Source organism: Lepisosteus platostomus, chromosome 16, assembly GCF_059453375.1.
Source record: "Lepisosteus platostomus isolate fLepPlt1 chromosome 16, fLepPlt1.hap1, whole genome shotgun sequence".
Taxonomy (NCBI): domain Eukaryota; kingdom Metazoa; phylum Chordata; class Actinopteri; order Semionotiformes; family Lepisosteidae; genus Lepisosteus; species Lepisosteus platostomus.
In genome coordinates, this window is record NC_142626.1 from 25,634,624 (window position 1) to 25,646,915 (window position 12,292).

Here is a 12,292-nt window from a genome sequence, read left to right on the forward strand (position 1 = left end):
TGTTGCAGGGAATTACAGTCGAGCACAGATTTTATTGTTTCTGAACTTAATATCTTTGTTAGACTTTTATTACACATGCCATTTTCTTTGCACATGCTGTTAAAAATCCCTTTGTGTGCCAGTAATGTCATGCATGCTGTATGTCAGCGACTGGTTTAGGGGTTTCATTTAATGCATTAACCTGAAGGTCTTTTTGAGACCTGTAATAGACTGTTAAAACTGTGAATGTTAAATATGCATTAGCTCATAAAATGTTTCATATTAACTCATTAGTGGTTTTATTTGTACCTAAAATATTGACATATGAAATATTATCCTATATTTAAGGGGAACTGCAATGCTATTTTTACATTTCAATTTTATAATGAATCTGCAATGATGAGTACATTTCAAACACAACAAAGCTACCAAGTACACAATATCATGTGCCATAACATAACTTCCAATTTATATTGCAAAAGAGATGAAGTTTCAATGTATGCATAGTGCCATATTGACATCATTGTCGGTGATTCAGAATGAGGCAACAGATTTTTCAATGACGAAAAAGTGTCCCAGTTACATTGTTAACACGTTTTAGAGCAAGCAAATTTTGCTACCATATTAATTTAAAATATTTTCACAAAACGTGCACATTTTTTTTAGAGTCTTTTAAGTATTGCAAAAAAGAACAATCTGCCAACCAACCAAAACATACTTATATTCATTATCAAGTTTTGGCTTACAGCGACTAGTGAGCAGGAAGGGCCAGTTTTATATCACAATCCTCGCAAACTCTTGCTCTCGCCAGTGGTGAGACCAGCAGATTCTCGTCTTCCTTCACCAACATGGCAACCATGCAGTTCTTTCACAAAATTCATTATTTTGAACTGAAATGTGTAGAATTTTACAATACTGTCAATTTATTTTGATACCAAGAGTTAAAACCCTGTCTGAGAACTTGGGACTTCAGTTCCCCTATTAGATCTGAGTGAGGTGTGGATCAATATTGCAGGTGGGGTCATGATTTTAATTGGGAGCAAGTGGGAATTAAATAGAAATAAAAGTTCCACTAAGGGCTCCACATTCAGACACATCTTTCTACAGTCTTCTTCATCCCACTGTGTCTCACTTTCCCCGTAATAAAACTGTGATGAGAAATATAAGATGCCTGATCTTGTAAGAAAAGCTTCCCCTCTCATTTCCGTGTCTCGCAGGTTAAAACCTGCTCCTCACTCTCTTGTTCCTCTTTAACTTTGTCCCTTTCTTTCTCTTTTCTGTTTTCCATCTGTCTCAATCACTCTCTTCACAGAAGTAATACCACCCAGACCCTTTTCTGTAGTGCTGCTCAGTCAGTAGAGGAGTGGCTATTCAACAGTAATATCAGAGGGGAGTGAGGAGCACTCTGCTTCAACAATGTGGACAGTGTTGCACACACCTTTTCCCAAAACTCTCAAACTCTAAAATATCAGTGCTTTCCCAGACTACAGGAGAGAGTGTGCCTGTGGCTCCCTGGGAACACAGTGTGCACTTTGAGGAATCAGTAATTTGCAGTGAAACTGACTCCGAGACAATAGATGTGTTCTAGATATTAAGTTAAAAAGGATCAGCTGGTGATTGGGATTTCTCAAAGCAAGATTCAGATCTCTCCAAATAGTGTCCAATGAGAAGTGTATCCATGAGAGACACGTCATTTCCAGCTGTTATAGATCCTTAAGGATTTATATCAGGATCTAAGTAACAAAGAGTAACATTAGGACACTATTCACTAAGCTGTGTCTCCTGCATCTATTATCTTACATAAGGGGTGACCCGAAGTTCCATGTCCCAGGCAACCCCATTAAAACACACAGCAGAGGGAAGTAACAAAGAATAAAAAAATTGTATTTTATACCTAACAATGGCAGATGTAAATGTTATTTCCCTTATTCAACAATTGAAGAAAAAGAAACCGGCATCCATCAGATAAAATACAAGTTTTTATGAAAAACTGGACAGTGTGAGCCCCATGTACAGTAGTTTTATTTTAATATGACTTTCCACTAGGTGCCACACTGTAAATGGGTACAAAACAATGGGGTTTAATTGTCATTCTTTAAAAGTCAATTTTTTAAAGTTGTAGCTCATGAAAATACGCAGATTGTTTTTCCATTGCTACTCTAGTGTCTTCTACTGAAACTGGGGAACAAATACAGCACATTCTGCATGAAGGTTTTATAAAGCCAGGTCCAAGGGTCTCAAAACCTTTTCAAAATCTAAAATTATACAGATACCTATGGTCAATTATAGACACACAGTCATAGTTTTATAAGCAAATAGTAAAAGAGATGTTATCCTGGCATCTCAGTTATACATTTCTTAAAGATCAGAGTTTGCAATCCACTTTTTTCGTTGTAGTCCACAATTTCTTCCAAAATGTGGACTTTCGGAGAGGTTTGAGGTGCCTGAAATGTATGAACAATAAATAGGCATAACACACACCCTAATTTCATACACCAAAACTCTCACACACCTCTTTCACTTTTTCTGTAAACTTCGTAGCCTTGATATGTATTTCCATCAGTACAACTAGTGATGTTACTGACCTGACAAGGTTTTCTTAGCCTTTCAAAATAAAAAAAATAATTAAAATAAAATTATGAAAATGTCTATTATTATTATCAATGAACTACTGTCAGTGACATTGACAAGGCAGATCTGTGCAGCGTATACACAGAGTGGCATCAAAGTGAGGAGCCAGGGAGTTTGTGTATTTGTTTTTTATAAAAGAAAGTGTGAGTCTCAGCACGAATGGGATGTGATGAAGGGAAGGAGCAGGAGGCTCCCTGTGTTGACTAGGAGCAGAGGGTGCCATCTCCCTGAAAAGGACCAGCTGGATGGCATGTGAGAGATCAGGCTCCTTGAGTCCAGGAATCTGTGACAGAAGGGCTTGGCTCAGTGAGGGACCTACATAATGATCTCAGTGGAGATCAGATAGAGAGGACAGTTGAGTGAGTGAGCTGGAGACTCGGGGTCTGAGAGTCTGCGAGTTGAGGACCCAGAGGTCTCTGAGGATGTGTGCCCCATGCTCTGGTGCCATGATGAGGGGCGAGTACTTCACCACTCTTGAAGGAGAGTGCTTGCAAAAACTGTGGAAAAGTTCCCCAGCAGGCTGTGAGGGGTGTGTCTGGAGTGGTGGACACATCTGTTCATGGGGGTCACTACCACTGTGACATCACAGTATCATGGAGAAATGTGGTTAGTTTGCTTATCTAGCTAACTAACCTGGAATCTATATCTATGGTTGTAATGGTCCTCAGTTGGAAAGTTATTTTTTCCCTAATTGTTTTCTCCTTTTTCTCTGGGTGCTGCTAATTAATATATTAAGCAAATGAGGCAGAAGCATTTAAAAGGGGAAAATCAGACTACAAAAGGGGGAATACTGAGAGATCAGTGACGGTGAATGAGGTTAGTTGAGTGGTGTGTTTTAGGGATGGGGAAAAACATGTGTGCTTTTCTTCTTTGCTTTTGGTTGGTTAGTTAGTGTAGATATGAATTTTTTTAGTACGGCCTCATTGTTAGGGACGACCACCTTTCCGGTTCTAGCCTATCTAGTTGTTTTATTAGTCAGTTAGTTTGTCGGCGGGGGGGGGTTCTTTTCTTTGTCTTTCCCCTCCCATTCGGAATACAAATGTGCAACTCTGCCTCCCTAATAAAGTTGATTTGTTTTCTAAAACATAATTGACTCTCTCTCACACATTATAATAGTAATTTTAACAGAACTCATGTACAGTACTCTATTGACAATGGAGTCCAACTGTATTAATATTAATGGTATTCATGTGAAATTTGTCTGCCCCAGTGGCAGACAAAGTCTGTGGCAGAATTCTGGTTTGTATGGACTCGCTCTCTCTTGATCTGCTGTTTTGTACTGAAGTTCAGTTTCCTGACTCATACAAAGTAGATGCAGTCACATGGTCAATTCATCTGCCAAATTTTGATTGAGATTGTTTATTGCTTCACATTTTGATTATGTGTTGTAATAGCTAAAACCTTGCTTGTTTTTGTTTAAATGGTTTTTCTTCAAAAGAGAATGTTGTTTTCCTCAACACATCTACAAATAGCAATCGAAATCTCCAGTCTCTTACTCCAATGTTGTTAATTTACATTTTGTATTAATTACAATAAAATGTTGTTGTAACAGAAAGAATAAAGTTCTGGATCCCAGTTCTGGATGAAGTTAAACAGATGAGTTTCTTGCATGCAAGTAACAATAATGCCGAAGTATTGTTTCCCGCAAGAAACAACAAAACCGAAGTATTATTCAAAGTGCCGGTACAAATTTTCAGTTTATATAGGGTTTCCCTGCGGCTTCTGATGTCAGTCGTTATTATGGTAAAGGGGGGAGGTCACGTGTTTGGCCAGTTTACAGCCTTTTGGCCAAATGGTCAGGGATTAAGCCCCCAGGGGTTTTCTAGTTGGCATCTGGAATCCTTATCAGTTCTCCCTTTCCTGACATAAACTGCAGCCTGCTGCCTAGAAGTCTAATCTTCATGCTGAAAGGACTTAATTAACCCCTCTTCACATCTTGTATCTTACTTCAATGTGAAGCAATTTCTATTATGGTTAAAAGTCAAAGCCTATCTCATTCTATTTCCCTTTTCCAGCCATTGAAGCTCCGTGTGTCTCCCTGTTTCCCACTGTCTCCCTTCCTGACAGTTTCTTCTCATCTTTCTTCTTCCTTCTGGAACCCAAAATTTGAAGCAGCTGTTATCTTCATCATCCTCATCCATGGACACTCTGAGATGGATAATGACATGATGTTGTATAGTACTGCTGAGCTGCATGCTGTAGTGAAGACTCATGTGGATGAGCTGTGCAGATGCTCAGCTGTGTTCCTGTCTTTTTGTCTGCAGGATGTTGGGATGTAAACTAACAGAGAGATGTTGTGAAGATCTGGCCTCTGCTCTTCAGTCTCAACACTCCAGTCTGAGAAAACTGTATCTGGGTGGCAATAACCTGGGGGATTCAGGAGTGAAACTGCTGTCTGCAGCTCGGAGGAATCCCAACTGTAAATTAACAACACTGCAGTAAGTGAACACTGGAGATTTATTATTATTGTTTTATTTAGATATGTTAAGACACACAACATTCCAATTTTCACATGCATCAAAACGTAACACCTAGAAAATACAAAACAAAAAAGAAGGGTGACATATAAAAAGGATATTTTTGTTTAATGTTATACAAGTTCTTGTCTTTGAGCTCTTTGTAAACATATGGTTACTGAGATACTCAAAACACAACCTTTCCCATTTTTTAAAATATATTCTGTACAGTATATGTTGTTGATTTATAATTCTGAAGGTACTTTTCTTCTTGAGATTTTAATCATAGAGTCCTTGCAGATTAGAACACTAGGTCTGTGTAGCTTTAACCAGTTTCTAGAGATTCTCTCCAGGAAGGTGAATTAGTGGATTTATGCAGATTTGAATGCTTTTAGATTCCTTAGTTGCTATGGCAGTGCCAGCCTCCCTTATCCACTTGAATCTTACCCTTATCTCTTATATTGCTCCATTCGTTCTAATATTTTATATTTTAATATTCTGAAAGTAAGTAGCTACAGAAGTGAGTTAGGTTTACAATATTTATCAATTTGATTATCTCTCATCTCTTTTGAATCTGGGGTGCTATCTGTGTGGAGTTTGTGTGTTCTCCCCATGTTTGTGTGGTGTTCTAGGTTTCTCCCAAAGTCCACAGACATCCTGGTAGGTTAATAAACTTCTGGGAAAGCTGGCACTGGTGTGGTTGTGTGCCCTTTGGTAGACTGGCATCCTGTCCAGGGTGCCAGTCTGCCTTGTGTCCAGTGGTTACTGGGACAGGCTCTGGGTAACTGTGACTCTGAATTGGATAGTTGTTTATTTACAGTGATGTTGATGGAGTTCAGATGCTACAATGCATTTATATTAGCTGAGAGTATAATCTTAAGCCCCTGAATAACCATTCCTCGTTTAAGTGGTTTAAAGTCAGGGGTCTGTTCTATGTCTCAAACCCTCAAAATGACTTCACATTACAAATTATTTTCTTTGTGTTTAATTTATTAATATTTTAGCTATTTCTTATTTTCATAATACTTTGAGTTATATTAGCTATAAAAGGTAATGTTTTAATTTTGATGGATACTTCTTCATCATTTTGCTGAGGAGCTGCCATTCATCCAAGCTGTTAAAGCTTTAAGTTAAACACAGCATTAACATTAACAACTAAGATTACATTTCAGGAAGATGTTCCAAAACTTATCTTAGATCTAAAGGAGGTATCAAACATACAGGACTGTCCCTGGAAAACAGCAAATGTGTTTTCTGGACCTAGAGGCTTAAATCCCAGTGCGTTGAGTGACTTGACATCCATGCGTTGGAGAAATACTAGAAAGATTTATCACATCAGTTTTCATACCATAGCAGGGGCACTGTCAGTCGTTCCAGGAAATACTTCATTTGTGTCGTTTCCTCTTTCCTCAAAATGATTAATAAGCATTTTAGCTACATCTTCCCCTGTAGTTGTGCCATTCATGGGTTTTGGGCAGCACAGCTCTTCTCAAATTCCATTTCAGTCACTGTATCTCACAAGAATTGATAATGGGGGTACATTGTTTATATCTACACACTCATCATGTGCAACACAAAATAGTTTTACACCTTTTAAATGCCAAGGTTTGTTGTTTGTTAACATTTTCAACCACTCCACTTACAGATGCAGCCATTCAAAATGCACGGTACAATCCCGTACCCTGCAAAATTATCTACAGTTCACCGCGTTATACCGCAGTACGTGATTGGCTGGCTAAAATTACCAACAGGTAGCATTCGTGGTGCATTGGTTGTTAGTGAAACGATTTAATCATTTAATCTCTTTACTGTGCATGTTTTAATCTGCTTAATATTGAATATTAATATGGAATTTTACAACAAAAGGGTCATTTTAGTAGCTGAGCATAAAAAGAAGAGGAGCATAACGCGTCTGAAGGTCATAAACGATATTAATTTAGGAACATAAACATATCATGTAAACTGTATATGGCTGGTATTGGTAGTTTAAATAAAAAATACACACCAGTATTCCACTCTCTTCCTAAAAATTTTAAACATCAGTCTTTCATTTGTTTACATGCTGTGGTTAGTTTTTACGTGCTCCTTCTGACTATATTAAGTTTATTTACTTCATAAAAAGTTATAATGCTTTAACCTTTTCTGTGAATACTTGCACTCGTTATCGCAGTAAAAACCCTCATACTTTTAAAAATTTGTTTAATATGAAATATAATATGAAATTGCGTATCTAAAGAAATTAATAACAATATGATTATATTCATATAGCTCAAATTATCACAGTAGTACATTTTCTTTGTAAAAATCTGCATCAATTTGACTCGTTCACCCACGATTACTTGGAAACTTTTTGCCTGCCCTGTTCAGTTATAGGTTAAGTTGTCAAGCGGCCTGTTGGTGTAATGGCTTAGGCATTTGACTTGCATGATGGAGGGCAAGGGTTCAAACCCAGCTCTTGCCTTTTTAGTTTTCTTACAAATAAACTTGCTACCGCCTTCTCTGGATTTCCTTCCCGTCTCGTTTCATCAATCATGTCTCTGAGGTACACTGCACTGAAACTTCTTCAACTAAAACAAAGCTACTTCCTGGTCAAAGACACATTCGATTACTGCCGTTCTACTGGGATTTTACGACCGACTCGCTACATCCATCGCAGCACAGGACGCCGTTCTCTACGTTCGTCTGCCTGCGGAGTCTCTATCCCTGCCTTTCGCCGCACGTCTGTAAGTCCATCACGTACCGGCGCCGATCTAAAAAATCTCCTCTCACTACCGCACCTGGACCGCACTCCGCTTCCCCCTGCATCACCGAGACTGGCCAGATCAGCGCTACTCAACACCCGCTCCGTTAACAGCAAGGCTCTTCTTTTATGTGACATTATCAAAGAAAAACAACTGGACCTTCTGTGCTTAACCGAAACATGGCACAAACAAAACGATGGACTCCTGTTCAACCAACTAGTTCCTCCTGGATATGGTTTCTTTGACCTTCCGCGTCTTTCAGGCAGAGGCGGGGGCATCATTGTTATTTACAACCTTTTTTACAGTCTAAGTCCTATAGCTATACCTCCTCCCTCTTCTTTTGAGTGTCTTGTTTTAAATGTTTCTATCCCCCAATCTACTATTATTGCCACAGTTTACAGACCACCCAAACCCAGTGGAGTCTTCTTAGGTGAGTTTGCTGATTTTCTCTCATTCTTATCCCTTACATTTAAAAGGATCCTTATTCTAGGGGACTTTAATATACACATTGATTCAACCTCTTCCAGTCTGGCTAAAGACTTCCTTTCTCTTTTGGGATGCTTTGACCTTGCTCAGTTTGTTTGTACCCCTACACATAACAAAGGACACACCTTAGATCTAATTATTGCAAATGACTCCTTTGTCTCCCACTGCTCCCCCCTTGATCTAGGCCTCTCTGACCACTTAGCCATTCTCTTCAATCTGGAATTACCTGTTTCTAACACTTCCCCCTCACGCTCTGTAAATTTCCGCAACTGGCGATCAATTGATCACCCAAGGTTTGCAAATTCTGTTCTGTCCTCCTTATCCTGTTTCTCTTCCTCTGACCCTCTAGAGGACAAAATACAGTTACTTGACAATGCTCTTTTATCTACCCTTGACACCTTTGCTCCTTTAAAAACTCGAACCATCTCCTTCTCTCGCCCTGCCCCCTGGTACAATGACCATCTGCGTTTCATGAAGGCAGCCTCTCGCAAACTTGAGCGTAGGTGGCGTCTTTCCGGACTAAATGTACATTATCAGGCCTGGAGAGATTACTTATCTGATTATAAGGTTACTATAGAGTCTGCTAGATCCACCTACTTCTCTCACATCATTGAAAATCACCAAAACAATCCCAGACATCTTTTCTCCACCATCAACAGACTGCTCAAGCCAAACTGCCCCACCACATTACCTGCCTCATCACAACTTTGCAACACATTCTTAGATTTCTTTAGTTCTAAGATTGACAACATCCGGCATCACATTCTCTCCACTACGGATATAATTTCCACACCTCCTCCCTCCTCATCCAACTTCTCTGGTTCCCGTCTCTCCAGCTTCTCTCTTCTTGACTCAGCATCCCTAAACAAACTAGTTACGCGCATGAAACCCACCACATCTATTTTAGATCCCATTCCCACCACTTTATTCCAGTCCTGTTTCTCTTCTCTCTGTCCCATTGTCCTCAATATAATACATGAATCCTTGAGCACCGGCATTGTACCAACGGTCCTCAAAACTGCTGCTATTACCCCAGTGCCAAAGAAGCCTAACATGGCTCTCGACAATCTTAACAACTTTCGCCCCATCTCCAACTTACCCTTTCTCTCTAAAATTCTAGAACGTGCTGTCACACTTCAGTTACATAACCACCTCATGACAAACAACCTTTTCGAACCCCTCCAATCTGGCTTCCGTCAACTTCACAGCACAGAAACCGCCCTAGTCAAAGTCACCAACGATCTCCTAATAGCTTCTGATTCTGGTTCTCTTTCCATACTCATCCTTCTTGATCTCAGTGCTGCCTTTGACACTGTTGACCATAACATCTTGCTTTCTCGTCTCGAGACTGTGTTTGGAGTCTCTGACACTGCCCTCAAATGGTTTAAGTCTTACCTCACTGATCGCTGTCACTTTGTCTCTCTCAATGGGTACAGGTCTGAAATTGGTCTTGTCAAGTCTGGTGTCCCTCAGGGCTCAATACTGGGCCCCTTGCTCTTCAGCATTTACATGTTCCCACTTGGTCAGCTTTTAAGATCACATGGCCTCAGCTTTCATTTTTACGCTGACGATACTCAAATATACATCCATACCAAACCCGACACTGATGTGGCTGTCTCTATTCTATCTAATTGCATCTCTGACATAAAAAATTTGGATGACTCAAAACTTCCTTCATCTTAACTGTGACAAGACTGAAGTCATGCTTATTGGTACCCCCCATCAACTTCGTAAAGCCAGTCCTGTAACCCTGTCTGTAGATGGCTCTGTACTTGAGCTCCAATCAAAATTGAAAAACCTTGGGGTTATATTCGATTCTGGCTTAACATTCGACCCACATGTACAGCATACTGTCAAAACATCTTTTTTTCACCTTAGAAATATCGCAAGACTACGCCCTATGCTATCATTTACTGTGGCTGAAAAGCTGATCAACATATTTGTATTCTCTCGAATTGACTACTGCAATGCTCTGCTCCCTGGGGTATCTAAATCTACTCTGAACAAGCTGCAGTATGTCCAAAATTCAGCAGCCAGAATCCTGACCAGATCTAGTGCAAGTGTTCACATTACTCCTATCCTGGAGTCCTTGCACTGGCTTCCGGTCAAATTCCGCGTAGACTTTAAAATCCTCATGCTCACCTACAAGGCTTTACATGGCTTGGCACCTCAATACCTGTCTGAACTTTTATCGCCCTACTCCCCACCTCGCAACCTCCGCTCTTCAAATTCTGCCCTCCTTACTGTCCCCCAAGCCCGTCTACATTGTATGGGCGACAGGGCCTTCTCCTGCTATGCCCCCAAGCTCTGGAACTCCTTGCCCAAGGATATTAGAGAGTCACCTTCTCTAAACTCCTTCAAATCCAGACTCAAAACCCTCCTTTTCAGAAAAGCCTTTACTTAACTGCTTCCATTCTTCACCCCTCTGCTCTTCTTAATACCATCTTCCACGGTCTCCTCTATTGTTATTGTTGTATTGTTGTAATTATAATTGTGTCCTGTCTTGTGAAATTTTCTTATTTATTGTTGTAGTCTTCTTATTTATTGTTATTGTCATCCTGTAAAGCGCTTTGAGAAGCCACCTTTAAAGGCGCTATATAAAATAAAGTTTATTATTATTAAACATTTCTTTGAAAAACTAAAATAGTAAATATAACCGACACTATATTGAATTTGTTGGTATTTCTAAATATCACAACACGTTCAAAGTTGAGTAAGTTAAATGATTACCCTTTTCTATGAATACTTGCGCTCATTATCGCAGTAAAAAAACTCACTTTTAAAAATCCGCAAAATACAGTGCCTTGCGAAAGTTTTCGGCCCCCTTGAACTTTTCAACCTTTTGCCACATTTCAGGCTTCAAACATAAAGATATAATTTTTTTATTTTATGTGAAGAATCACCAACAAGTGGGACACAATTGTGAAGTGGAACGAAATCTATTGGATTTTTGAAACTTTTTTAACTAATAAAAAAATGAAAAGTGGGGCGTGCAAAATTATTCGGCCCCCTTGCGTTAATACTTTGTAGAGCCACCTTTTGCTGCGATTACAGCTGCAAGTCGCTTGGGGTATGTCTCTATCAGTTTTGCACATCGAGAGACTGAAATTCTTGCCCATTCTTCCTTGCAAAACAGCTCGAGCTCAGTGAGGTTGGATGGAGAGCGTTTGTGAACAGCAGTTTTCAGCTCTTTCCACAGATTCTCGATTGGATTCAGGTCTGGACTTTGACTTGGCCATTCAAACACCTGGATACGTTTATTTGTGAACCATTCCTTTGTAGATTTTGCTGTATGTTTGGGATCATTGTCTTGTTGGAAGATAAATCTCCGTCCCAATTTCAGGTCTTTTGCAGACTCCAACAGGTTTTCATCCAGAATGGTCCTGTATTTGGCTGCATCCATCTTCCCCTCAATTTTAACCATCTTCCCTGTCCCTGCTGAAGAAAAGCAGGCCCAAACCATGATGCTGCCACCACCATGTTTGACAGTGGGGATGGTGTGTTGAGGGTGATGAGCTGTGTTGCTTTTACGCCAAACATATTGTTTTGCATTGTGGCCAAAAAGTTCGATTTTGGTTTCATCTGACCAGAGCACCTTCTTCCACATGTTTGGGGTGTCTCCAAGGTGGCTTGTGGCAAACTTTAGACGAGACTTTTTATGGATATCTTTGAGAAATGGCTTTCTTCTTGCCACTCTTCCATAAAGGCCAGATTTGTGCAGTGTAAGACTGATTGTTGTCCTATGGACAGACTCTCCCACCTCAGCTGTAGTTCTCTCCAGTTCATCCAGAGTGATCATGGGCCTCTTGGCTGCATCTCTGATCAGTCTTCTCCTTGTCTGAGCTGAAAGTTTAGAGGGACGGCCAGGTCTTGGTAGATTTGCAGTGGTCTGATACTCCTTCCATTTCAAGATGATCGCTTGCACAGTGCTCCTTGGGATGTTTGAAGCTTGGGAAATCTTTTTGTATCCAAATCCAGCTTTAAACTTCTCCACAACAG

At 39.9% G+C, this 12,292-nt stretch overlaps 2 protein-coding genes across 20 annotated transcripts in view; one reads left to right on the plus strand and one right to left on the minus strand.

Moving 5' to 3' along the window:
• Positions 1 to 12,292, minus strand: part of LOC148647083 (NACHT, LRR and PYD domains-containing protein 3-like) — a 1,669,284-nt gene that overhangs the window by 1,439,885 nt on the left and 217,107 nt on the right. The window lies entirely within an intron of this gene.
• The window catches only part of LOC148647098 (ribonuclease inhibitor-like), a 465,740-nt gene that overhangs the window by 203,712 nt on the left and 249,736 nt on the right, over positions 1 to 12,292 (plus strand). For 2 of the 3 annotated variants that reach the window (XM_088609322.1, XM_088609323.1), the window contains exon 5: positions 4,875 to 5,048. The exons of the other annotated variant lie outside the window; for it this stretch is intronic. In XM_088609322.1, the coding sequence (XP_088465448.1) occupies positions 4,875 to 5,048 (174 nt within the window). The remainder of the gene's footprint in view (positions 1 to 4,874; positions 5,049 to 12,292) is intronic. 3 annotated transcript variants of the gene reach the window in all.